Below are 24,502 nucleotides of genomic sequence, written 5' to 3'. Positions count from 1 at the left end.
AAATTTTCTTCCCTTGCTGATGTTCCTTAATTCATCAGCTTTATGAGTGTAGCTATTTATGAAGTAATTATGTAAAGCACCTTAAAATAAGAACTCCTTCACCAATTTATATAAAATTACATAAAATATCTTATGAAAACATGGTCCTATATGAAATGAAATAAAATGTATGCTAAGATATAAAAGTAAAGCTACTATCCTCAAGTTAAAAGCTCACTCAGAAATAATACAATTACTAGTTAATTCCAGAAACCTCCTTTTTTGTTATATGATACTTCAAATAAGTTATTGCTTGAATGCCTTAGCCAACATCATCTATTTTCATCAAGAATGGAGGGGAGAATCCGAGATATGCATAAGACTGTATCTCATCATGGTGTCTTCTTAAAAATGAACTCAGTACTTCTTTGTGTGTGATATTTCACTGCCTTGTTTCTAGCTATTATAAATCAGTTACCCAGTTTACTAAGTTGATTATTCCAGAATTTTTCCAAGCAAAAAGTTAGGCTGATGAGTATTTCCAGGGTCATCATCCATTTCCCTTTTTGAAAGAAGGTTCTAAATATGCCCTTTTCCAGTCTTCAGGCACCTCATCAGTCCTCCACGAGTTCTCAAAAATGATATCTAGCGGTTCTGTGATGACTTCGGCCAATTCATTAAGTACTCTAGGATGCCAGCCATTGGGACCTGTGGATTTGAACATATCTGGGTTATTGAAGTTCTCCTTTACCCATTCTTCCCCTATTCTGTCATAGATTCCTGCTCCTATTTTTAAGTCATGTTTGTCCCTTTCTAGATACCAAATAGACTTTTGAAAAACAGCTTTAAGCATCTCTGCTCATTATCCATCCATTTTCTCTTTCAAGTTAGTAAATGAAGAGTGTATTTTATTCTTGTCAAGCCTATATTTTGTTTAAAAAGGTCTACTTCATTTTCCTTTTATGTTCCGTGTAAGAAAAGGAAAGTTTAAAAAAAAGATTGGATAAAATTATACCTTGTAATACTTTGCATTCCTCGCTCACATTACTCCATACTACACTCTAGCAACCTTGGTACTAGAGCAACCAGCAACACACTGTGAGACGTTAAGAAGGCTACCTATCTCATGCTGGAAGGGTATGTATCTATTCAACTTACAGCTGCAAGTGCTAATTCAAAATGCATCTTCCAAAGTAAAAAAGATTCCCGGTCATACTGAAGCATCATCATTTATATGCATAAACAGTACCTTTTTCACACAGGCATTTACAAAGCATAGTTGGACATGAGGTGGAACGAGATTAATAAGGAATTCATACGAAGCAGCAACCGAGTGGAATTCATTTGTTGCATGGTCATCAGCATCGAGGCTTCAGTTCTCTGGTTTATATGACACTAATTATCTCCAAGCTCTGATAGGTGTTGACAGTTTTAACCCCTTCATTGTCACAATGATCCCTCTGAAACTGAAAGGCGGCGGCGGCAGATGACAGTGCACTGCCCATCTGTCACCAACATACTGTGTGCCGAGGGTCCCTTGCAGATCCAGAATGGAAAAAGGAGAGGGAGAAAAGGAGAGTGAAAAGGAAGAAGGAGGATTCCTGAGTCTTTCCTGGGATTTTTGTGCTGCTTGGATTCAACTGTTTGAGTTGTTTGTTTTTTTTAATTGGGAAAAGCTTTTGGAAAAAGTTGAATTGATTTTTTTCATTTTTGTTTTTCTAGCTTCCATCTCTCCAAACTCCACCCAGTTTTATCCGTTGAAGTTTTATAAGTGACAAAAAAATAAAAATCCTATTGCAGACATCATTAAGACTCTTAAAAAAAACAATGCTGCACATTTCTCTAGGGTACAGCAATTTGTTTTAACACAAGCCATTTTCACCCCCGCACAAACAGCCACCTGCTGATGGCAATATGTTAGTTAATATGTCATTATTAATTAGTTTGGGCGACACCATCAGGCAATCGCATCTAAATGGATGGAAAGTATTACTATTCATGTTCATGAAGTTTCTTTCTCTAGAGAACCAAGCGAGTTTCAGGTCTCCTTTTTCTTTTGTTGTTATAGTATTGTACTATTAATTAGTATATTCAGATAGTCACCCAAATAAACCCATATCTTAGCCAATGCCTCTATGAAACATCATCTTCTATTATCAACTTTGGAGAAGTAATGTTCAATTTATCTGGACAAACTAAGTTGCTGGGTTTTGGGGGGCAGCGTGGAGAGGGGAGTGAGGGGAAGCTCTGTAGAGAAGAGAAGTTACCTCTTAATATCAAGAAGGTAAAATTGGTTTTTAATGCTCTACTAAGTGAATAAATGAAAGGCATTAATACCAAAATTTATATTTACTACAGACTGCAAGATAACTAGTTATTTGTACCCAGAAGAAAGTCCCCAAAGAGCCTTAGTATATTATAGCACTGGAATCACTAAGAGGGCAGTACGGCCGGCACTAGGAAAAGAAAAAGGCCAAAAAAGGAGGCAGGTGCAACTCGAGGACGTTCTCATTAAAACAAAAGACTCTTCCATCTGCCCCACGTGAGACAGAGTTCTGCCTAATGCAGAGACATGGTCTCGCCTATCTTCAAAGGTCACTGTGCTCTAGGAACACACAAAAATAAAGCAAATGCCTTTGGACAGGTTATCATCTAGCAAGCACTGACACCTCCACATTAAACTCATCTAAAGATGCGGGCCATGAAGTCATCTCACAAATCCAGCGTCAAGCTAACAGCCTCCGCAACCTCTCGTGCCTCTGGTTCCACAAAAACAAATCACATTCATTAAACAAGCCCAGCCTTGCAATTTGCTGGTTTTCATTCTTTAGGGGAGGGGGTGGGAGGCAGACAAACAGGATTTCCACACTGGGTCATGGAGAGTTTCAAGATGCGAGAGCAGGCGCCGAGAACAGTAATTAGCTGGGCACATGTTGCTTCATGACCACAGGAGACGTCAGCGGTTTCCGTTCCTGACGCTCCTTCTTGCTCTGCTGGCTGATCCCATTGTGACATCCCACAGCCTGGGCCTGATAGATCCCACTCTTCAAGTGGAACAGAAATGAACAGTTTTAAAATTCTGACAAGCTCCAAGGAGATAACGGCTGAAAATAACTCTTACAGGCAAACGTGCATTTCAGAGCTGCTCCCGTACCACACATTTCTCATATTTCATTTTTCCCCTAAATTATCTGGCACATTCCTACAAAGAAAAAAAAAGCTCTTTCTTCACTCCACACCACACACATGAACAGAAAAATCCTCCTCCTTGGTTATATACAGTACTAGGTTGACTTAAAAATCATGAGAAAAATTGCCTCAGATCGGTCCCTTCTCAGAATTCATGAAAGCCAACCTCCGGAAGAATAAATACCAACTTATATTTTTAATTCTTAATATCCAGAAGTTTTTCAATTTTTAAAGACAAGGTTCATTAAAGACAATAATGATAATTGCCAACAGTTTGTGATAATGTGCCAATTATTATGCCCCTATTTCTAGGAAAATATTGCTAGAAGGTCTATACCTGGGTTGGTCTATTACTCCGACTTTGAGACCACTCGCAATCAGAGAGATCTTACATCGGGCCACCCTAAACCTCATTCTTGGGCTGAACTATGACTTGCTCAGTTTCATTTGTTCTAGGATTTTATGTAGCTGGGGGCGCCTCTCGTGTCACAGAGATTTGGCAGTCAAAGTTAGAATTCCAATCTGAGAAACGGGGTGGGGGGGAAGCAGAAAAGTTATTCAATGAATAAAGAAACTATTATCTTGTGGTTAACAATTAAGATTCATGAGATTACTTTTTTTCCTCAGTTGATTACTCTGATTTTTAACTGACTTCAAGTCTGTTACTCTTCTTAGCTTGTGATTTTCCCCTAATTAAAGGCAATCAGAGTTATATGCAGCCTAAACCATTTAGAAGTTATTTCTCTGTTGTGACACTGTCCTAAAGGATGTAGTTCAATTGCAGATGTAGAACCAGTTGACACAAATTGCCCATATTTGGTTCCTGGAATAAAAAAAAAAAAATACAACTGGCAACTATATACTAATAGATTGTGCAATTTCCATACAATCTGGGGGACAACTGTCTAACAGAAAAAAACTAAGGATGATGCTATAGATGTCAACTTCTGTCCTCCTGGATGAGCAAAGGGCACAAAGCTGAACTTCTGGGCACCTGTGACACACACAGGGTTTTGTTTTTTTTGCCTCATGACACACTTAAGCTAAGTTTTTCAACATTCAGCCATATCACCCTGGCTATTATCATGGGACCAAGAAAGGGGGGAGTTTGCTTGGAGAGAGGGACTTAAATACAACCTCATTGTAATTATAAACTTCTCTAAGGGCAAAAATCCCATATTTTACTTTTCATTATATTTAATGTCAATCACTGCTAGTGCTGGTGGATTTGAATCATTAGTGCTATAATTTTTACAAAATTTTCTCACTAAACTAAGATCTATTGGAAAATTTTAGTCTAGAAAGTCAGATGGAGGTCTATTTTCCTTTGCCTATACAGAAAAAAATGATCAATATGTATTCACCAAGCCCACCTGTCTTTTTTTTTTTTTTTTTTTTTTTTTTGAGACAGAGTCTTGCTCTGTTGCCCAGGCTACAGCCAGAGTGCTGTGGTGTCAGCCTAGCTCACAGCAACCTCAAACTCCTGGGCTCAAGCGATCCTCTTGCCTCAGCCTCCCAAGTAGCTGGGACTACAGGCATGAGCCGCCCAGTTAATTTTTTTTATATTTTTAGTAGAGACAGGGTCTCACTCTTGCCAAGGCTAGTCTTGAACTCCTGACCTCAAGCCATCCTTCCACCTCAGCCTCCCAGAGTGTTAGGAGTACAGGCGTGAGCCACCACATCCTGGTCATCTGTGTCTTTATGGTTATCTTTGCTCTAAAGGGTCTCCTCCCCAGCTTTTGCACTGGGGAAGGCCCAGGCCAGCTCCCAGACCCCCAAGGGGTCCCCAAGGGCTAGAGGATGCAATGTTATGCTATACAAATAGCCGGCCTATACACATGTCCTGGCAGGGCCTGTTCCAACTAGGGGAGTCTTCTAGAATAGATTTCCTAGGACTCTATAGACTAGAAAAATGTTTAGACTATTTCAGAATGATCTACATAATGATCTACACAGTGATCTACACATATTTTCTTTTTTGACTTTAGAAACACATACCCAAATGCTGTCCAATTATAAACTGCTCTGTTCAACTATCCTGTCTGTCTTTGTTGTGGTATGTCCTTGGTAAGTGCTGATGTAGTATTCTAGTTTCTGGAACAAATTAAGAGAATTATCATAAACAGCACACTCCAGACCCACACGGGTTCTCAACTTCACTCAGGAATTCTCTGCGTCTTTTCAGGCAAATGGAAAGTGCCCTGTAGAGGCTGGCTGGAAATTTTCCTATCCACTTTTTCTTCAGAAAACTCTCAGGAACAAATTCAAAGGTTAAAAAACAAAAGCCTCTTTGTTTATGCAATCCTCAGGGCATTAACCGATTTTGTAATTTTCCCAACTGAATAGCTATGCAAATCCCCCACTTTCGTAAAAGCACTTTGTTGTACTCATCACTGACTCCTGGGAACATGCTAACCTCCCACACAGTGTGGTCTGCACGCGGTATCCCGTGCTCCCGGAGACTGCGGGTTCAGAGGCCTCCTCACTGCCCGGAACAGAGCCATGTCCTACCTCAGTCGGGAATGTAACTGCTCAGCGTCTGTACTGCACTTTCAATAATTTTATGCTTATCAGCTGGTTATAACAAGAAGCGGTGCTAGGTTACCACTCTTCCAAGAAGTTTAACAGCGCAGTTAGGGAGATAAAGTGGTCGTTGGAGGGGTCAGTGATTTTAAGAACAGAGAGGGAGCTTGGGCATATTTACAGACCGAGTAGAAGGATTCCACGGAGAGAGACTAAATGCCAGAAACAAAGGGATTATCTCGGACCCTAATTATTACTTGAGTCAGGAGTAGATACCCAGGGTAGGGATAGTCTTAGAGGGGAGAGGGGTGATTCCTAGTCGGCAACAGAGGGAAGGAAGACCAGATAGGTAAAGAGGCCCACACATCTGGGGGCGAAGGAGAGAAGGAGGAGGGAGCTGTGTGCAATGGACAACTACTTCTCAGTCATGACTACACAGATGCACCATGAGACGGCCAAGGCCAAAGTTTTAAGGAGAGGGGGTAAAATCCAGAGTAGCCACAGAGAGAACTGATAGGAAATCTGTTTGACAGCTGCGGGAGGGCAGGTTTAGACTGGACTGCATGGACAGGATAGGACAGTGATAAGGGCCTTTAGACTTACTCTCTGATAGAGAGAAACTCTAAAGGTCCCTGTCACTCCAAATACCACCCAAAATGTGATCAAGACACAGGCATATAAATGCATATAAATGCCTGTGTTGGGCAACACAAGCCCAGAACGGAGACAACCATGAATGCTGGAGTGTGCTGGATACCAGTGCTTGTCCTCTAGTGCGGCTCTTTAACAGACAGGTGGTGGGTTTGGGGGTGAAACGCTTCTGTGACGTCTGGCTCTCACCACTCTCCTGGTCCCGGCTGCTCACTTGGGGTTCTCCCTCTCCCTCTCCCTCTGTCTGTCTCTCATCCACTTACTCCAGTAAAATCATCTATTATTATAAACTAATGGTCTTTGAAATCACCATTAACATTAATCTGCTATTACTCTGATTAACACCAATATAATTGCCATTAACAATATGCTTATAGTGCATACTGCGATTATTATTACCTGGCTGTCCCAGCAACAGGAGCAAACAACTGCTTAATACTTACTGAGTGAACTCTGTCTGCAGCAGGCGCTGTGCTAAGGATGCATACTTTTACCTAATTGCCTTTAATTCTTACCACAGCCAATCTCATGGTGTCCTGCACCCCACTTTATAAAGGAAGAATAGGAGGTTTTAAAGTGTAGACCACCTGCCAGGGTCAAACTGCTAATCAGTGGTGGAGCAGTTCTGTCAAACAGCAAAACCCACTTTATCAAAACTACTTCTGCACTCTGCAATCATTTTGGATTGGGAACCTGTAGTGGTTGAATAGTGTGTCCCCCCCAAAATTCACAACCACCCGGAACCTCAGAATGTGGTCTTATTTGGAAATAGTGTCTTTGCAGATGTAATTGGTTAAGGATCTTGAGATGAAATCATCCTGGATTTAGGGTGGGCCCTGAACCCAAGCCCTGGTGTCCCTATAAGAGGAGAAGACAGAGAGACACACAGAGAAGAAGGCCATGTGAAGACGGAAGCAGAGATTGGAGAGGTGCAGCCACAAGCCAAGGAATGCCGGGAGCCACCAGAAGCTGGAAGGGACAAGGAAGGACTCTCCCCTAGAGCCTTTGGAGGGAGCATGGCCTTGCTGACACTTGATTTCAGACTTCTGGTCTTAAGAATTGTGAGAAAACACATTTCTGTTGTTTTAAACCACCCACTTTGTGGTATTTTATAACAGCGGCCCTAGGAAACTAAGACAGAACCTTTTCCAAAAAGTACATAATTTCTCAAATACTCTTAGAAATATTTTAATCACTTCATTGTTTTTTTGGCAGTACATGCACATATGATTTTAGGCAAAAGGTTATTTTATTTTTATTCAGAATATAAAATATGCATAATGTTTACTTAGATATTATATTTAATGTCATAATGAAAAATTTGACTTCTTCCTACTCAATAAATGATGCAAACTGTTTAAATTAATTATGTGTGAAAAAAACATGATTTACAAAAATGTTAAAACCATATACTCTATTTATATGTGTATTCCATGTATATTAAAATGCAGATTGAGATTTAACTATTTACTACAGCATCAAAAACAGAAACTAATCAACATACGGAACTATAGTTTTTATTTTGCTTAGAATGTCCATTCGTCTATTTATTATTTACTTGAATATTTGTGATTTGCTTTAAATTGCAAGACAAGAAAGAAGGTTTCAGTGGCTATTTTCAAGCATTGCTCCACAAACAACACACAACAGTTGCAGATATAATTTATTTCTGATAAATTAAAATTGAATATAATTGCCAATATTTTTGTTTTGATATCTATTATTGAAGAATGAAGAGTTTAATGTGTGATGTAAGCATATTTGAGCTCTATGAGGCTTTTATGTTAAGGGAGAAAATATTTAAATAATTGTCATTGATATATTTAAAGATATGTAATGAAACAGTCACTACTCCCAACCTGGAAAACCTTTTTGAATTTGCTGACAGTTCAGAAAACTCTAGTTGGGAAACACTGCGATATTCTATACCAGCAGTTCTCCAACATTTTGGTCCTAAAAAGCCATTTACATTCTTCAAAAATGTCAAGGATACCAAAGAGCTTTTGTTTATATGGGGATATTTACTACATTTGAAATTGTAATAAATACTTAAAATATGTATTTAATTCATTCAAAAATAACACTAGTAAATGTATTATATGTTAACATAAATAACATATTTCTATGAAAATAAATATATATTTATTAATTATAAATTAAGAAGAGTGGCATTATTTTACATTTTTGCATAACTCTTTTTATCTGGCCCGACAGGCTACTGGACTGCTCACCTCTCCTCCATATTTGATTTGTGGCAATATGGTTTTCAGTTGAAGTATATAAAGAAAATCTGGCCTCATACACATGTGTCATTGGAAAAGGGATGAGTATTTGAATAGTCTTCAGATAAATAATGCTAAATATTCTTTTTGATACATGCCAAAACTTGAAAAGAGGTGTTTTCTTAAAAGTTGCAGTGTGAAATCTGAAACCGTACCAATGAACTTTTTGTACTGTCTACTACATTAAAATCATTGGTCTATCTTCTACTTTTAATGAATTTTTTCCCATACATGATTTTATAACATCATGTATTGGTCATATGGAAAAAAATCAGTTCCTGGGTTGTGCAGCTCTTCCAAATGTTGACACACATATTATTATTCAATATTAAAAAAAATCACATTTTTTAATATCTCCACCCAAAGTAGCCTGACCAAAAAATCTTCAGATACTAGGAAACTGTCAAGCTCACCAGGGCAGATACAAGTTTCCTAAAATTCTAACTTTCATTTGAACATTCAAATTTTATCATTAACAACAAATACTGTCAATTGTTTTTCTTGCAATATTAGGTTCACTTTAATTATTTTTAAGAAATCTGCCATATATCCAAGTCTAAATAACCATGGTTCGTCCCTCAATTGTCCTTCCAAGTGAAAATGGTGTTACACAGAAAAAGCAGCTAGTTCAGCCAGCAACTCAAACAAGAACCTAAGTGGTTTACAAGGAGACAAGCTTCAAACACGCTTTTATTTGCAACACAAGTGCTTTGGGAGTACCTCCCATTTTGTCACACAGAATATTCAAAATCATGTACACAAAGGTTGAGATTTAATAAACTTATGAATTTCTACTGTTCATCAAGCTATTTGAGGGAAAAGGGCTTTTTTTTTTTTTTTTTTTTGGTTTGGGTGTGTGTGTGGGTAAAGAATACAGTAAGTACTAACAGATTGGCATTAGTGTGCTAGCATTTTTATCCACCATTGTATTGTGCTACCAGTATAAATGTCCTCAAGGTGAAAAAGGCAAATAATGTCATGGTATCATTATGAAGCAATTACCCCCTCACAGACCCCCTGAAAGGGTCTTGGGGACCCCCAGGAGTCTGTAGACCACACTTTGAAAACCACTGCTCTATACCACTTCTAGACACAAGAGTCAAAATAGATGTCCAAAAATCAGCATCAACAAGTGTCAGACCTTATGTTTACCATGGAGTACTACTCAGTCATAAAAAAAAATGGTGAACTAATATTAACACCTGTTGTATTAACCTGGACGGAACTGGAGGCCATTCTTCTAAGTGAAGTATCACAAGAATGGAAAAACAAACACCATATGTAATCACCATTAAATTGGAACTAATCGATCAGTACTAATGTGCACATATGGAAATAACATTCATTGGAAATCAAGCAGGTGCGAGGGGGAGAAGGATGGAGGAATGGGTAAATTCACACCTAATGGGTACAATGCAGACTACCTGGAGGATGGGCACACTTACAACTTTGACTCAAACGGTACAAAAGCAATTTATGTAACCAAAACATTTGTAACCCCATATTATTATGAAATTTAAAAAAAAGTATCAGACCAAGTCATCAGTCTGAAATATAATTCTGCCCTTGCAAATGATTGCTCCTACCTAACAACTGCTCCACAATTTACCCTTCTGCCTCTCAACTGGCTCAGCCTCAAGGCACTACAAAGTCTGGAACCTTCTTGCCATGAAGGTGAGATGACCTTTCTCTCCTGTCTGGTGAGAAAGGTTACAAAGATGGCTTGTCTGCCTGGAAATAAATGCTTCTCTGAGGGACTGCTTGCCAGCCTTGACAATAACAAGAGCTTTTGGAGCAACTGGCAGTTCTGAGCACAGCCAACCCGTTGCACAAAACAACCCGCAGTCTCCAGACGTCCAGGCTCAGTTCCCCAAACACTGAAGCACACGGTCTCCACTGGGACTGGACTTCACCTGCCAAATTGGATGGGCAGGGAAGCAACCACCATCACTCTCATCAGCCATTCCGTCCAAGGCATATGTGCATGTTTCGTGGCAGCCAGAGGGAAGGGCTCTCCAGGGAGTCTGTGCTGTTTTCCATTCCTTCACCTTGTCTCCAATTTTGGCAGGGAACAAGAGGGCCATTTTCAGATGTCTCAAGAAAACAACACACTCTGCTGTGGGCTTCAAGTTAGACCACTGGCTAACTGCTTTAAAGGAACTGCTTGTATAACGTCATTTGAATAACCCTTAAGATGCTAACCTTGTCCAAATGAACTTTGAGGAAGTGTAAATCGGTTACCTGAAGCAGCAAACATGTAAATAGGACAGAGCTCAGTCATGCCCTGGAGACCTTACCCATGCACACTTGCTGTTAGGAAGGAATAATTTTTAGGAGAAGATCTGGGAGCAAATCTCAGATCGAAGGGCCTCTAGGCTACAGTCCAAGGTCATTATGTCATAGTGGGCCCAGGGTGGCTGTGTGTGTGTGTGTGTGTGTGTGTGTGAGAGAGAGAGAGAGAGAGAGAGACAGAGAGAGAGAGAGAGAGTGACAAGTTTTGGGATTTGGGATGAGGGGTGGAGAACACTTGGGGCAACCTGAAACCAAAGCAGCCAGCCTCCAGGCATTCCTCAGCCGTCATTCCGTCATTCCCACAAGGAAGACATGAAATCCCCCGGAAGGAGCAAGTCTGGGCAAGTAATCTGCTCAGATTCTGGATTCAAACCCCAGCTCTGCCACATCTTGGGTGAGCGGCTCCGGGTACGTTACCTAACCTAACCTAATCACTTTCTGCTTCTGTTCTCCATTCATAAAATGGGAACAATAGTAGTACCTGTATCTCAGAGGGCTGCTGTGAAGATTAAATGAGCTGATATCTGTAAGATTGTTAGGAACAATATCTGGCACACTGTAAGCCTATGTAACCACCTGGATGTTTTCCCAGTACCTGTCCTATACAAAGACACGGAATTATATATCTTGGTTCCACCACAGAGTGATGTAAATCCACCCCTAAGGAGGCAGAGACACTTAGGCACATCTTCAGAACAAAAATATAATAGATGCGTGGCAGCATTATTAAGTCAGTCATCCACAAATGTTATTAGAATAAATCATGAATAATGTGTATGCTTTAAGCATTGTTTTGCCATTAACTTTAAAAATTTTCATTTAGCTTGGTGAAGCATGCCCTATAGAACATAACTACCATAGCAGTAGTTCTCAGCTTGTTCAAGAAAAATACCTCTTTAATTGTTTTAAAAGTAGACGCTCCCTCCACCACCACCACTGTTGCCCCACTGCCAGGCATACTGGTGTGTGCACACATGTGCACAAACACACACAGACCACACACACACACACACACACACACACACACAGAGTAATCCTACTACTATGCTCTTCTTCCTTTCCTACCGCCCTTTGATTGAGAAAAATTATTGCTTTAAAAGTGTGCAAGAATACCTTCAAATATATTTGTACAAAACAAATTATTTATGTAGTAGCTCCTTGGCAGTAGTTGGTACCCAAATAGGTTCCAGAACTCTTGTATTAATTCCTCAAGGATCTGTGTGCCTTGGATTAGGAGCCACTTCCCCAGAGGAATGTAATCTTCAGAAGTTAAAATTGGATGCTTAAAGAAATTTAATTACATTAAAATAAAAATTAGTTAACTGAGTAAAAGTCAAACCCCAGAATCCCAACTTTAAATACAACACGGAAAGATCGCTCCATGCTTACGTGGTTAGGGTACTACAGGGGGACTTTATAGCAGTATCTCCAAAAGCTAAAAGCCAAAATTTTTGTGTCTTGTATCAGAATAGCTGGATTTCCTCTCTGCATGATCTTCCACAGTTGGTCTTAAAGTATTTCATTGTTTACTCCTTTGGGAATCTGACCCACTGCAGCAAAGACGTTAAACAGCGAAGAACACAGAACATTCCATGTAGTTTCTACAGGAACCATGATTTCAGAGATAAAATAGAAAGGACCCAAATTTCCTGGAACTAATACTGAGCCATGAAAGCAACCCTGAGCAAAAATGCAGAAAGAAGCTCACTGGGTTGGATATTTTTCAGAAAATTTAAACTAGGATAATGAGGATTTTAGAACCTCCCTTCTGCTGATGGGAGCTTCCTCTGCATGCACTGAACACAATCCCCAATACTAACTTTTGTCCTTTAGATACATATTTTAAATATATATATACATGATTAAATCATATTTAAGAACAAGTTCTCCATTTCTTTTCTTCTGTGCTTTTCATTCCCTTTGATATCAAATATAAAATAACCTTTCACATTATTGCATTTTACTATCACTTTAAAGGAGTTGTTTTTATTTTAGGATATAATGTGCAAAATCATGCTATTTAACACAACACTATATTCACAGATCATGCAAGTTAAATAAAGACACCTTGCTGATTTCTTAATATAGATTCTGCTAAGATTAGTTATGCATCTGCCACCTTAACATTCAGATTGGGGGTTGGAAAAAAAAGAGGCTTAGTTAAAAATCACACTTGCATGGTAAGTGCTTAGAATTTCATGGTTCATTTAAGAGCATCACAATCAAGAATTTAATTATGTTTAAAAAGAATAGTATCTTCTTCACAGCCAAAATTAGATCCCCCTTCACTTCTCTCCCCCACCGCACAAAGTGGATCATTTTCCTTCACCTCTATGGACTTGTTTTTTGACCTATGAAATAAAGAGGTCAGCTAGAAGATTTTAAGATATCCTTCAGTTCTGTTATTCTGTGACTTCGTGATTTCTAGGGAATAGACTGACAAGGAGACAGAGAGGGACCGGAGCCAAAGCACTGTGGAAATCCGGCCAATTCACTTCCCAAGCAAAACAGTATTTCCCATGGTACCAAACAACTGTCCCACAGGGCGCTGTCAGGGGACTGGTGACTCAGAATCGAAGGGCAACAAGATGCTGTAGAATGACAGTTCTGCCAAAACCTCATCTAAACATTTGCCTAACAACATGCTTGCTATTCAACACATCACTGGACCTCAAAAAACATATACGCCTCCCAACCAAGGCCTGTTTCCCATGGCATCAGGATGGACTGAGAACTAATGATGGGAGATGAAAATGGGGGTGGGGGCTTATTCTGGAATCAGCAAATCTAACAATAACTTCCAGTAACAAAGTGTTTATGCTTTGCAAGTTACTATAAATGTGCAGTCCTCTACTATGGAATTATTTAGATAATGTTCAGACTGGATCAATTAAATGAAAGTCTAACTGGTGATGAGTCATGTTCCCCCAGCAAACAGAGCCTGAGAAGAAGGCTCCCATGTAGGTGGTTTATTTGGGAATGGGATCCCACAGAGCAAAAGGAAGGGGAGAGTGGAACAAAGGAGGGAAAGTCAACACATGACGCATTTTGACCACTGGGTGATGTGCTGCTGGATTATGCAAGACCTTCCCAGGAGCCTTAGGAAATGCATCTCAGAACTGTGCGTGGAAGAGAACAAAGAGGCAAATATTTATCCAACATCTTTCATTACCCATCTCTTAAGGTTTGCCTCATGGGTGTTAATTTCCCTGCACTTCCTGTTCACTCCCACAGGAGTGCATGACAAAGTCAGAGGAGCTTCTGGACAGGAAGCAGGAAGCACAGGCCCAAACCAATGCGCTGTCCAGTTGCACCCACATGATGCTAGTTGAAGCCTGTGCAGAACTGTTTGCTCAGCAGTGTCTGGAATAAGAATTAAGGATAGTTGATATAAATTGGTACACACAAGTATCAGACCATGTGTATCAGGCAGGATGGGCCAGTTACGCTGCAGTAACAAATGACCCCACAATTTCAAGGGCTTACAACAGCAAAGTTTTTTTTTTTTTTTTTTTTTTCACTCATGTTACAAATCCAAAGTGGGTCAGCTATGGTTCTCTGCCATTTTCTTTACTCCAGGACCAAGTTTTACAAAATAGTCTCTATCAGGAACGTTGCCCATCATTGTGACACAGGGAAGAGATTTAGTTTTGAACCATGCACACTTTTATAAAGCTTCTTTCTGGACAAGATCCACCTCACTTCTACTCAACTTTCATTATCCCAAGCATGTCATAGTTCACAGAGTTGAGACACATAATACTCCTGCAGGGAGGGGCAATGCAAGAAAGGTGATTTAGGGAGCAGAAATATAATCTGTCACACTATGCCCTCATTTTCATGGGGAGAAAGCCAATGGTAGGAGGAACAATTCGCCTTAGGGAAGCCTGTGCAAATCCCTTCATATTAATAGCACCATCTTTTCTTTGAGCACATGGCCACCCAATATTCAGAAATATTAAGTCCCAATCAAAGAAAGCATATCATTTCCAGTAGATCTTTTTCCAATGGAAAACAAAATAAGGCATGGAGGTGAAGCATTAGAAATCATCTAATTCGTATATTATAAATTTATTCATTTGTATAAATGTTGAGATGGGGTTAGTTCTCAGAAATCACAAGTGAGGTTAAGAAATCACTAAGTAAGTTAATGACAGAGCTGGGACTAGGACTTCTCTGTATTTCCCATTCCAGGGTAAAGTTGATAGGAAACATTATAGTCATAATTCTCTATTGTATGCTCTATTGCCATGCAGAGAATAAACAATTAGGCATGCAAATAACACAGGTGATTTCAAATTCTGCCATGTTCTGTAAAGACCATCAGAGAGTGACATGATAGTGAGAGGTGGGTTTCCAGTTTGTAAATGATGGTCTCTCTGAACAGGCAACATGTACAGAAATTATTAAACCACTTATGTAAAATAGCACGTGGCTTTTAATAACAGTTAGTGACCTTATACTCTGAGACATTGTTTCCCTGTCAGGTCTCTGAATGGATTCTACCCTTGGTGCTTTGTCTGCACGTCCCACTCCCCACTAAATCTCTCCCTTCTAATTGCCCATTACCATACTTTTTCTTGTACTTACTGAATGAAATTTTATGAATACTGTTCTTAATTTTAAAATCAAGCAAGTAAACCATTTGATATGCTCATTACCTAAATTAAGTTGCTTTTTAAGTATTTTCTGTGTATCAAGAACCCTTGGAAAGAAAATTCCTCCTCTCTCCCCACCAACTCCAGTTGCCTCCTCTTCCCCTGCCCACATCTGATTCTTGTTGCAGAAAGATTTCTTATCTTCAACTCTGTGTTTGGGCAAAAATACAGGTTCCATGAAACACAAATGTCCTTCCTAAGCTACCCTGGGCAGAACATGTGTGGCAAACAGAATGCTAAGAATGATCCCCCTCCAGTGATTCTTGCCCTTATTTAATCCTCTCCCTTTTGCGTGTGGGTGGAACCTGTGACTATATGATGAGATGGCACTCCCATGATTAGGTTACAATATAGGACAAAAGAGAGATTATTCGGGTGGGCATGATCTAATACCATGAGCCCTTTAAAGGCATGGGAAATACGAAGCTTGAGAAGAATTCCATTCTCCATTGCTGGTTTGAGATGGAGGGAGAGATGGATGCCACATGAAAAGGATTGAGGGCAACCTCAGGACACAGAGAGCGGCCCATGGCTAAGTCAGCAAACGAAACAGGGACCTCACATCTGCAGCTGCAAGGGCCTGGATTCTTCCAACAATCTAAATGAGTTTGGAAGTGGATTCTCCCGCAGAACCTCCAGATAAGAGCCTCAGCCAGCTGATACGTCAATTTTGGTTTATAAGACCATGAGCAGAGAATGCAGTCAAGCTGGAGCTTGCCTGGAATTTTGACCTACAGGACTACAAGATAATAAATGGGTGTCATTTTTAGCTGCAAAGTTTGTGGTAATTTGTTATGCAGCAAGAGAAAACTAATACAACATGTAACTAGATTTATCAACTGAGGTGTGCTGTTAAATAGCTAAATAATGACTCTTTCCCACCTTCAGAATGTGCGCCATCAATCCTCACAAAAAGAAGAGAATTCCCCGAGGGACAGAGGCAGGAGGTCAGTGATGGAAAGGCAGGACCCAACGTGAGGCAGACAAATGGGAAATGCCAGCCTTGCCGAGCAGAGATGCTATGCGCAGGTGAGGCATCCACTGCCCTAGGGGAAGACGCAGAACAACGAAGCTAAACCACAAGGTACCAGCCATAAGTGTTAAGAATCTCAGTACAACCAACTGATTTTCTTTTTAATTCTCAGTACACAGGGCAGAAGGGAGTGGGGAGTTCATGAAATTGTTTAAAAGATATCATGCCTTTATGACATTTTTCTGACTGTAAATTCACATGATGACATGCAGAGAGCTCAGAAGCATTTACATACTGTGGCAGGCAAAACACTGTGTGTTCATCTAATACCATTTTATCCTCCTCTTCCTCAGTGCAAAGGCAGGCTTTAGTTCCAGGCTCCCTTACAAGTAGGTTGGGGCCATTTGATGGAGTTCTTGTCAATGGGATAGAAGCAGAAACAACACGAGTCATTTCTAGGTCTCACTCTTAAAAAACATCCTAAGCCAATCATCTCTTGTTCCTGATGAGACCATGTGTTAAGATAGAGGGAGCTTGGGTCCCTGAGTCACTAAATGGAAGAAAAAGCCTCCACAGATCCACACCAGACTTTGCAGAAGCCAGAAATAAGTATTTGTTATGTTAAAGTGTTGAGTTTGGGGGTGGGGAAGAGGAGCAGATATTTTCTTATTAAAGCATAGCCTAACTTATCCTAAATAACACACATATTTTTTATATATTTCTCATTTGATTTATTTAACAGCTTTATAGGCAGTCTCTTTTGCTTAGATTTTTTTTTATTTATTTAGCCTAACTCCCAAGCATTGCACAGGAATTTGAATATCAAATTTAATTAATGTTACAAGATATTCCTATTCTGACACACCTAGATATTTACATTTGATGATTTCTGTCTTACTTAAAACTACAGTGAGGAGCATACAAATCCTGATTTATACACATATGTGTGTCTATGTTTTAAATATATATATATTTGTACTTGTGTGTGCATGTGTATAAATATATATGTAGATATGTAAATTTATACATAGTTACTAATGGGAATAACGACAAACTGCCTCCTGTAATACCAAATTAAAGTCTACCTTATCCTTAACTTTATTTCCCTCCTGTACTGCCCTATCTCAAAATTAGGTAAAAGGCCTGCCTCTCTGATCTTTTCAGCCTAATTTAAGGAACATCAACCTGGAAAAAAGACAAGTTAGAGTGAAAATTAGCATTTGTTTACCATGGAGAAGGACTCACAGTGAGAAGTTAAAATTATTTTCATGAACATTCAGAAAAGGTGTTAATTATTTATAAACCAGGAGGCAAAAGTAAATAAACTGGACTGTTTAATCCAATCACCAATTTTCCATTTACTTGAAATGAATTTCAAAAGACCTAAGAAGAGACAAAGGGCTAATACTTATTCTTTAATATACAAGATTATAATTAACCTAACGTCTGTTTCAAATTTACTATTATCTATTAAAGGATAAATAATTTTACAACCCTCTAATGTAGCTCTTAAGCTTTAAATCACTGACCATAACTAATAAGGAGCTTAATAGCAAGAATACCCTAAATAGAGCCACAAACCACACTTTCACTGAGCATAAATCATCATCATTTTTAATGCAAAGGCAACAGCAAATCTCTGTAATTACTGGGTGCATTTTGAATCATTTTTATTATTACTGCACTGGCCCCATTAAAAATCCAAAACACTGAACTGCACGGAATATAAAACTGAAATTATGATACACTACAAACTCTAATTGAAATCCATAAATTTTCTACTGGTATTCAGAATTTATTTTGTTGCCAAAGAATTTCAGCTATGCAGAATTAACTTTGAAAGTGTTCGCTTTGTCTAGAGCAGTAAGCGAGAGCATTTTATACTGCCAAATTAGGGAAGTCGATTCTGGCACAAAATGATGTGAATTGTTTCTTATTCACTCAGGATTTTACATTTCTAAAGAAAATAGTAATCTGCAAAAAACAGAATTAAAAAATCAAATAGAATATACCATCCATGAAAGGATATAAAGTAGGACATCACTTCCCATGCCAGTGGGAAACTTACTCTCACCCGTCATAGGTGACTACAACAGACCCTGCAACATCAGCATCAATCTCCTTACTAAAAATGACACAGGTAAGTCACTAAATTTGCAAAAGGGTAACAAGGACACTATGACGACACTCTTATTTGTGTGCATATAAGAAACAAATCCAGGATGAGCCCCCAAGCCAGTCTGGGGACTGGCCATACACTAAACATAACTTTCTGTGTGAGTTTAATGATTAATAACTTAATAACCACCTCTTAAAAATCCTTAATCTTCCTGTAATAAATACTTCAGATAACTGTGTGTCAAGCTGTTTTGCTACGTATATGAATTTATATAAATGTTTCTCTGGGTAAAACTGCTGATTATGTGAGAAAATCTGAGATAGTGTATCCTTTAGAATTTCAGATAAATACTGGAATTCACATGAATAAATGTAAACATATTATTTACTATTTACATCATACAGCTGATCATGCAATGTAATTCATTTTATTAAAATCAATTTTTTTATTTTGGCTCTCATTAACTTGTCTGTTGTCCACAACGGAGAATACAGCCCTCCAAAACCAACAATTTTCTTATAATAATGTTGTGCCACCATAGGGAGTCTTTTATAAATTATATGCATTATAATTTTCTATTCACAGTACACTGGCATCTTAAGGGCCTTAATCTCCTTTGAGTATTTTAATTTTAAGCATACTTTTCCTATTGCCTTTCAAAGAGAGGCTCTTGCTCTCCCTTGAACATTCCTTTCCCACATTACATGTCTGCTTCTATTTTACACCCTCCTGGAATGCCCCCGCGCCCCCTCCCAGCTCATATCTAGACCCCACTAAACTCCCAAATCACTTCATCCTGAAGAATTCATTCTCCCTATTCTGAACTCTTGGTTCGTTTATAACCACCCGGATTTCTCACCTTTGCTCCCTTCAGCTGTCACTTAACTTACTCATTTCGTATTTCACAGATTGATCTTTTCAACTACAAGTTTACCCATAGCGACCATTTCTTAGTGCCATGGCAGTAAAGAAACTTGTGCATAATTCTAAATACTTAACACTCGCATAATTTCAGAACAAGGTATCCTTTCTCAAGTTACATACACCTGCTCGTCCTGTTTCCCGTCACGGCGGATCAAGGTGAAAACGAGAACCCCACGTGGGAACTTCGCGTCCGCAAGCTCTGCCTCGACATCTGTGTGGGGAGGGCGGAAACAGACTGACCCGGGGAAGCCAAGGCGTCGGAGCAGCTCATAGTCCAGACCCCTGTGTTCTCCTAAGCTAGATACACCGCCAGCTCCTTTGGCATGAGGAGAAATGAGAAGATTGCAGTCCACTGCACAGTCAGAGGGGCCAAGGCAGAAGAAATCCTGGAGAAAGCTCTAAAGGTGTGGGAGTATGAATTAAGAAAAAATAGGCCAGGCGCGGTGGCTCACGCCTGTAATCCTAGCACTCTGGGAGGCCGAGGTGGGCGGATCGTTTGAGCTCAGGAGTTCGAGACCAGCCTGAGCAAGAGCGAGACCCCACCTCTACTAAAAATAGAAAGAAATTATATGGACAGCTAAAAATATATATAGAAAAAATTAGCCGGGCATGGTGGTGCATGCCTGTAGTCCCAGCTACTCGGGAGGCTGAGGCAGTAGAATTGCTTGAGCTCAGGAGTTTGAGGTTGCTGTGAGCTAGGCTGACGCCACGGCACTCACTCTAGCCTGGGCAACAGAGTGAGACTCTGTCTCAAAAAAAAAAAAAAAAAAGAAAGAAAAAATAACTTCTCAGATACTGGCAACTTTGGTTTTGGGATTCAGGGACACATTGATCTGGATATCAAATATGAATGACCAAAGCATTGGTATCTACTGCCGGGACGTCTATGTGTGCTGGGTAGACCAGGTTTCAGCATCGCAGACAAGAAGCACAGGACAGGCTATGTTAGGGCCAAACACAGAATCAGCAAAGAGGGGGCCACGTGCAGTTTCCAGCAGAAGAATGATGAGATCATCCTTCCTGGCAAATAAATTCCTATTTCCATCCAAAAGGCCAATAAAGAAGTTTTCAGGGAAATGTAAAAAAAGAAAAAAAAAGTTATGTATACCTAAACATTGTACATTCTAGTAATTATACCCAATTTGGTTCCAAGCAAGTCAAACATACAAACACCAATATAATGATTCTGATAGTAAATTTTTTAAAAAATTAAAATTTTCTCACTTCTATGTAAGTTCAACTAAGTTCTACGACTCTGACCTAGCTCTTGCTAGAACTTTCTCCAGCAACGGGAGCATATCTACCATGATTCTCTCATTTTAAATTGTAAAAACGTTTCTGGATATCAGAATGTGTGTGTGTTTAGGCAAATTAATATAAGCAAGGACAAAACCACTTGTCTTTCAGTAGAGAAAAAGAATTCTGCTGTTAGAAGGAACATGACTTTAAATCCTGATTTTGTCATTCTGTGATCTTGGGCCTGGCATTGGTTCGGTGGTTTAAAAAAAATAAGAGGGGGGAGTGGGGTCAGAAGAACATCAACCAGTGGTTTTCGAGCCACGCTCCGTAGAGCTGCCCAGCCCGCCCCCGGGAGCTGGGGCCTGTTCCCTGCCCCAGGCATTCATTCAGACAAGCTACTTCTAACTCTGTTTGAGGGATGGGGATTTCTCATGAGATTTTGCTTCAAAAAGGATTCTACAAGAAAAAAAGAACCTAGTCCTTCCACCTGTGACTTGGCATGTCACTAGAAATACTCTCATTTTAAACAGCACAAAACTTAGGCTGGAAAGGTAAAAGGCTCACCACCCTCAGGCCCAAAACCAAACCAGCTAATGGCACAGCAGGGATCTGAACTCCATATTCCACTTGCAGTCCTGCCCCTGCATTCTAGGTGCCAAAGGCCATGTCTACCCTATGGCAGGAGGTGACTTGCCCATGTAGCCCTCCGCCTGGGCTAGACCGAGGGTCTACACTGGGGTTTGCAGTGGTTCATTTAAGTGTCAACTTGGCTTGACTGTGGTGCCTAGGTTTTTTTTTTCCAAACACCAGTCTGGATGTTGCTGTGAAGTATTTTTTGATGAGATTAACATTTTTTAATCAGTAGGTTTTGAGTAAAGCTGATTATCCTGCACAATGTCAGTAAGCCTCATCCAGTCAGCTGAAGGCCTAAAGACGGCCTCAGGAGGGTGACTGCAACACGGCCTCAGGAGGGTGACTGCAACACCATCTTTCTTGGATCCCTGGATCTGCAGCTGCCAGTCTGATCTGCAAATTTCAGACCTTCCAGCCCCTACAATCCTGTGAGCCACTTCCGCAATGTAAGAGAGAGAAGGGGGAGAGGTGGGGCTGGGGGGAGAGACAGAGGCACACACACATCCTATTGCTTCTGTTTCTCTAACACAGGGGTCCTCCTGCTGTCAGACTGGAGGTGACTCTCTTCCTGTTATCTTCTGCCACCACTGAAGGTCTTGCAAACCCTGTTGTCTACCTGCCAATCTCAGCCTGAAAGCTTGTTTGGCTCTTTAAATGCTCCCTTTGCCTGATCAAAGGCTGGTCTACCAAGAAGTTGAAGCCCCAGGGCCTACTGCCTGAGTTTTTCCCAGGCCCTTTATCTAATTTTGTATTCTCTTTCTTGAAAGAATCCCCTTGAATTTTATGAGCTTCATGCCCCATAAGCCATGGATCTGCACCTGGGCCCAGTGCATTGGTCTGGGCCCCTACGTCAACTGGCGGCACCACCAGGCACCTTCCTGCCCAAGGCCCAGCCTAATTCCTGGGCAGGCCGGGGCCGCACCGCTGTCATTCTGCCACACAGGGTGCGCGACACAGGAAGTAAAATACTAACACTCCTTCAACTCGCAGCTCAAAAGAACTTTAACTACCCAAAATCCTTGAAATAACTATAATAAAAATCCTCCCTCAATGGTGTGGTACTAAACTGTCTCACAACTGGCTCTCCAGGAGGAAATGCTATGCACACAGACACATTCACAACCATATTGTAAATGTAGTAAACATTGTACTTATATAAAGCCTAAGCAGCACACAAATTTTTAGTACAAAAAGTAAACTCTATAATATCCCTTATTGTAAATCCCATGTATCCATTTGAGTCTCACAGAATGTTTTTTGTTAATTTTGATGAATATAGGAAGCCAACCTACAGGTGCAATAACGAGTAACAGGTTCTGACATGAATGTTGGCTGACATGTTTGTTTGCATTGATGAGCAAAAGGAAAATGGAAGAAAGTGTCCTTCTAGGGAGACTCCATTCAGGGCAACACTCAGTGGGTGCCAGGCCTTGGGGCTGGCGAGATGGGTAAGGCATGGGCCTGCCCTCACATCTTATAGAAATAAGAAGGCTTAAAACTGCAATTATCCTGATAATAATCTAAGATTAAAATTAAGTACTGCAATTTCAGGTAGGATATTTTAAATGCTTACCCAAGTTCAGTTCTACAATTTACATAATCATAACTGATTATTAAAACTTTAGTGTAATTTCACAAGTGGACTGGGCTTTGTTCACATAAACAAGATTAAAGCATTTTTCTAAAACATCAGAACAAAAATTAATTGAGTGTTTTAGAACCTAAAGAACCTCTTTATCTCTAAAATACAAAAAAAATTAAACCATTATTTTTATTTATTTTTTAATACAATAGAACATAAGACAATTTTTATTATATGAATTATATTCTTAACTCTACACGAGGTACAGTACAAAAATCTCTATTCAATGGTATCATGCACAAAATAACAAAACCCTAACAATTGCTTATTATTATAAAGATGAGGGAAAGATTTACCAAGCATCACTTTCTTCAAAAGAACATATTCTTCTTATGCAAAATAGCACTTCTGTTCTTGTAAAAGTCTTTAAACTACTATTTTTAAATCCTCAAAAGTTTAAATGTCCTGGGATAACTGAAACACATATTCTGGTTTTGTCATATAGACTTCTCAAGCAAGAAAAGATCTACAGTAGGGGGAAAAAGGCATATGTTTTATAAACAGAACACTATTTAATGTGCTTTAGTCAAGACAGTAGTTTACAATTTTAAATAAGGCTAATTCTAGATGAAAGTAGGTCAAGTTCAGAGGTTAACTTGGATTAACTTGGATCTGTGTTTCATGATTTTGTAGTTCTCAAAATAACAGATTAAGACATCAAATAATAGAAATTGCAAAGAAGGCTGATTATGCAAAACGCCCAGGGCTCAGAACCTAGAACGTGATTTTTCTCTGTTTGAAAACCATTGGCCTGGCCCGCATCTCACTAATTCCTCACATTATCCTCAACTCCACCCCACGCCACTTTGCGCCCTTGCTCTCTCCCTTTCAGGTGGTGATTCTTAGCCTTTACAGGAACTCCCCTGGCTGCAAGGTTTACCTGTTACGGGTAGTTCTGCTTATTAATTACACAAACCTCAACAACGACCACAAAGACACAAAGCAAAACCACAAGCCAGTTGTGGCTGAGGGAGGAGGCAGGGATTGGGGCAGGATGGCTTGTCTCCAAGATGCCAGGGAAAGGAAGAAGCCGGTTGGCCCCAGAGGGCACCGCGGGCTGCTTCACTTTGTGCTCCTCCGCAGACAGGAAATGAGAACTGACATGCCCCATCACCGGGAAGAAAGCTGTCTGCACCTGTCTCCCTCATGCTGCGGACAGACCACGCTCCTCCAAGGGAATTCCAACAAGGAGAGGGACCGTGCACGTGTACCTGTGCACGTGTACCTGGCGGTAAGTTACCGTACTACCAAAAATCATTCCTCCTCCACTGTTAATGTGTTTCCTGTCCACGTCACCTTCCATTTATACTTCAAATCTGAGGTTAATTATTACTGAACAGAATCTCAAACATAGACAAAAAAAATATTTCCCTTTCTGCAGCAAAACCTCACAATATG

The 24,502-nt window shown here is 40.0% G+C and overlaps 1 protein-coding gene and 1 pseudogene across 1 annotated transcript in view; one reads left to right on the top strand and one right to left on the bottom strand.

The window, feature by feature from the left end:
* Positions 1 to 624: 624 nt before the first annotated feature.
* SAMD5 (sterile alpha motif domain containing 5) overlaps positions 625 to 24,502 on the bottom strand; it is a 42,413-nt gene continuing 18,535 nt past the window's right edge. The window contains exon 2 of the mRNA XM_069488940.1: positions 625 to 687. Within this exon, the coding sequence (XP_069345041.1) occupies positions 625 to 687 (63 nt within the window). The remainder of the gene's footprint in view (positions 688 to 24,502) is intronic.
* LOC138395596 (large ribosomal subunit protein uL5-like) lies at positions 11,229 to 20,621 on the top strand (annotated as a pseudogene).

The sequence above is a fragment of the Eulemur rufifrons genome, chromosome 15, assembly GCF_041146395.1.
Source record: "Eulemur rufifrons isolate Redbay chromosome 15, OSU_ERuf_1, whole genome shotgun sequence".
Lineage (NCBI taxonomy): Eukaryota > Metazoa > Chordata > Mammalia > Primates > Lemuridae > Eulemur > Eulemur rufifrons.
The sequence above is the reverse complement of the archived record's forward strand: the minus strand, read 5'-3'. Positions and strand labels throughout refer to the sequence as shown.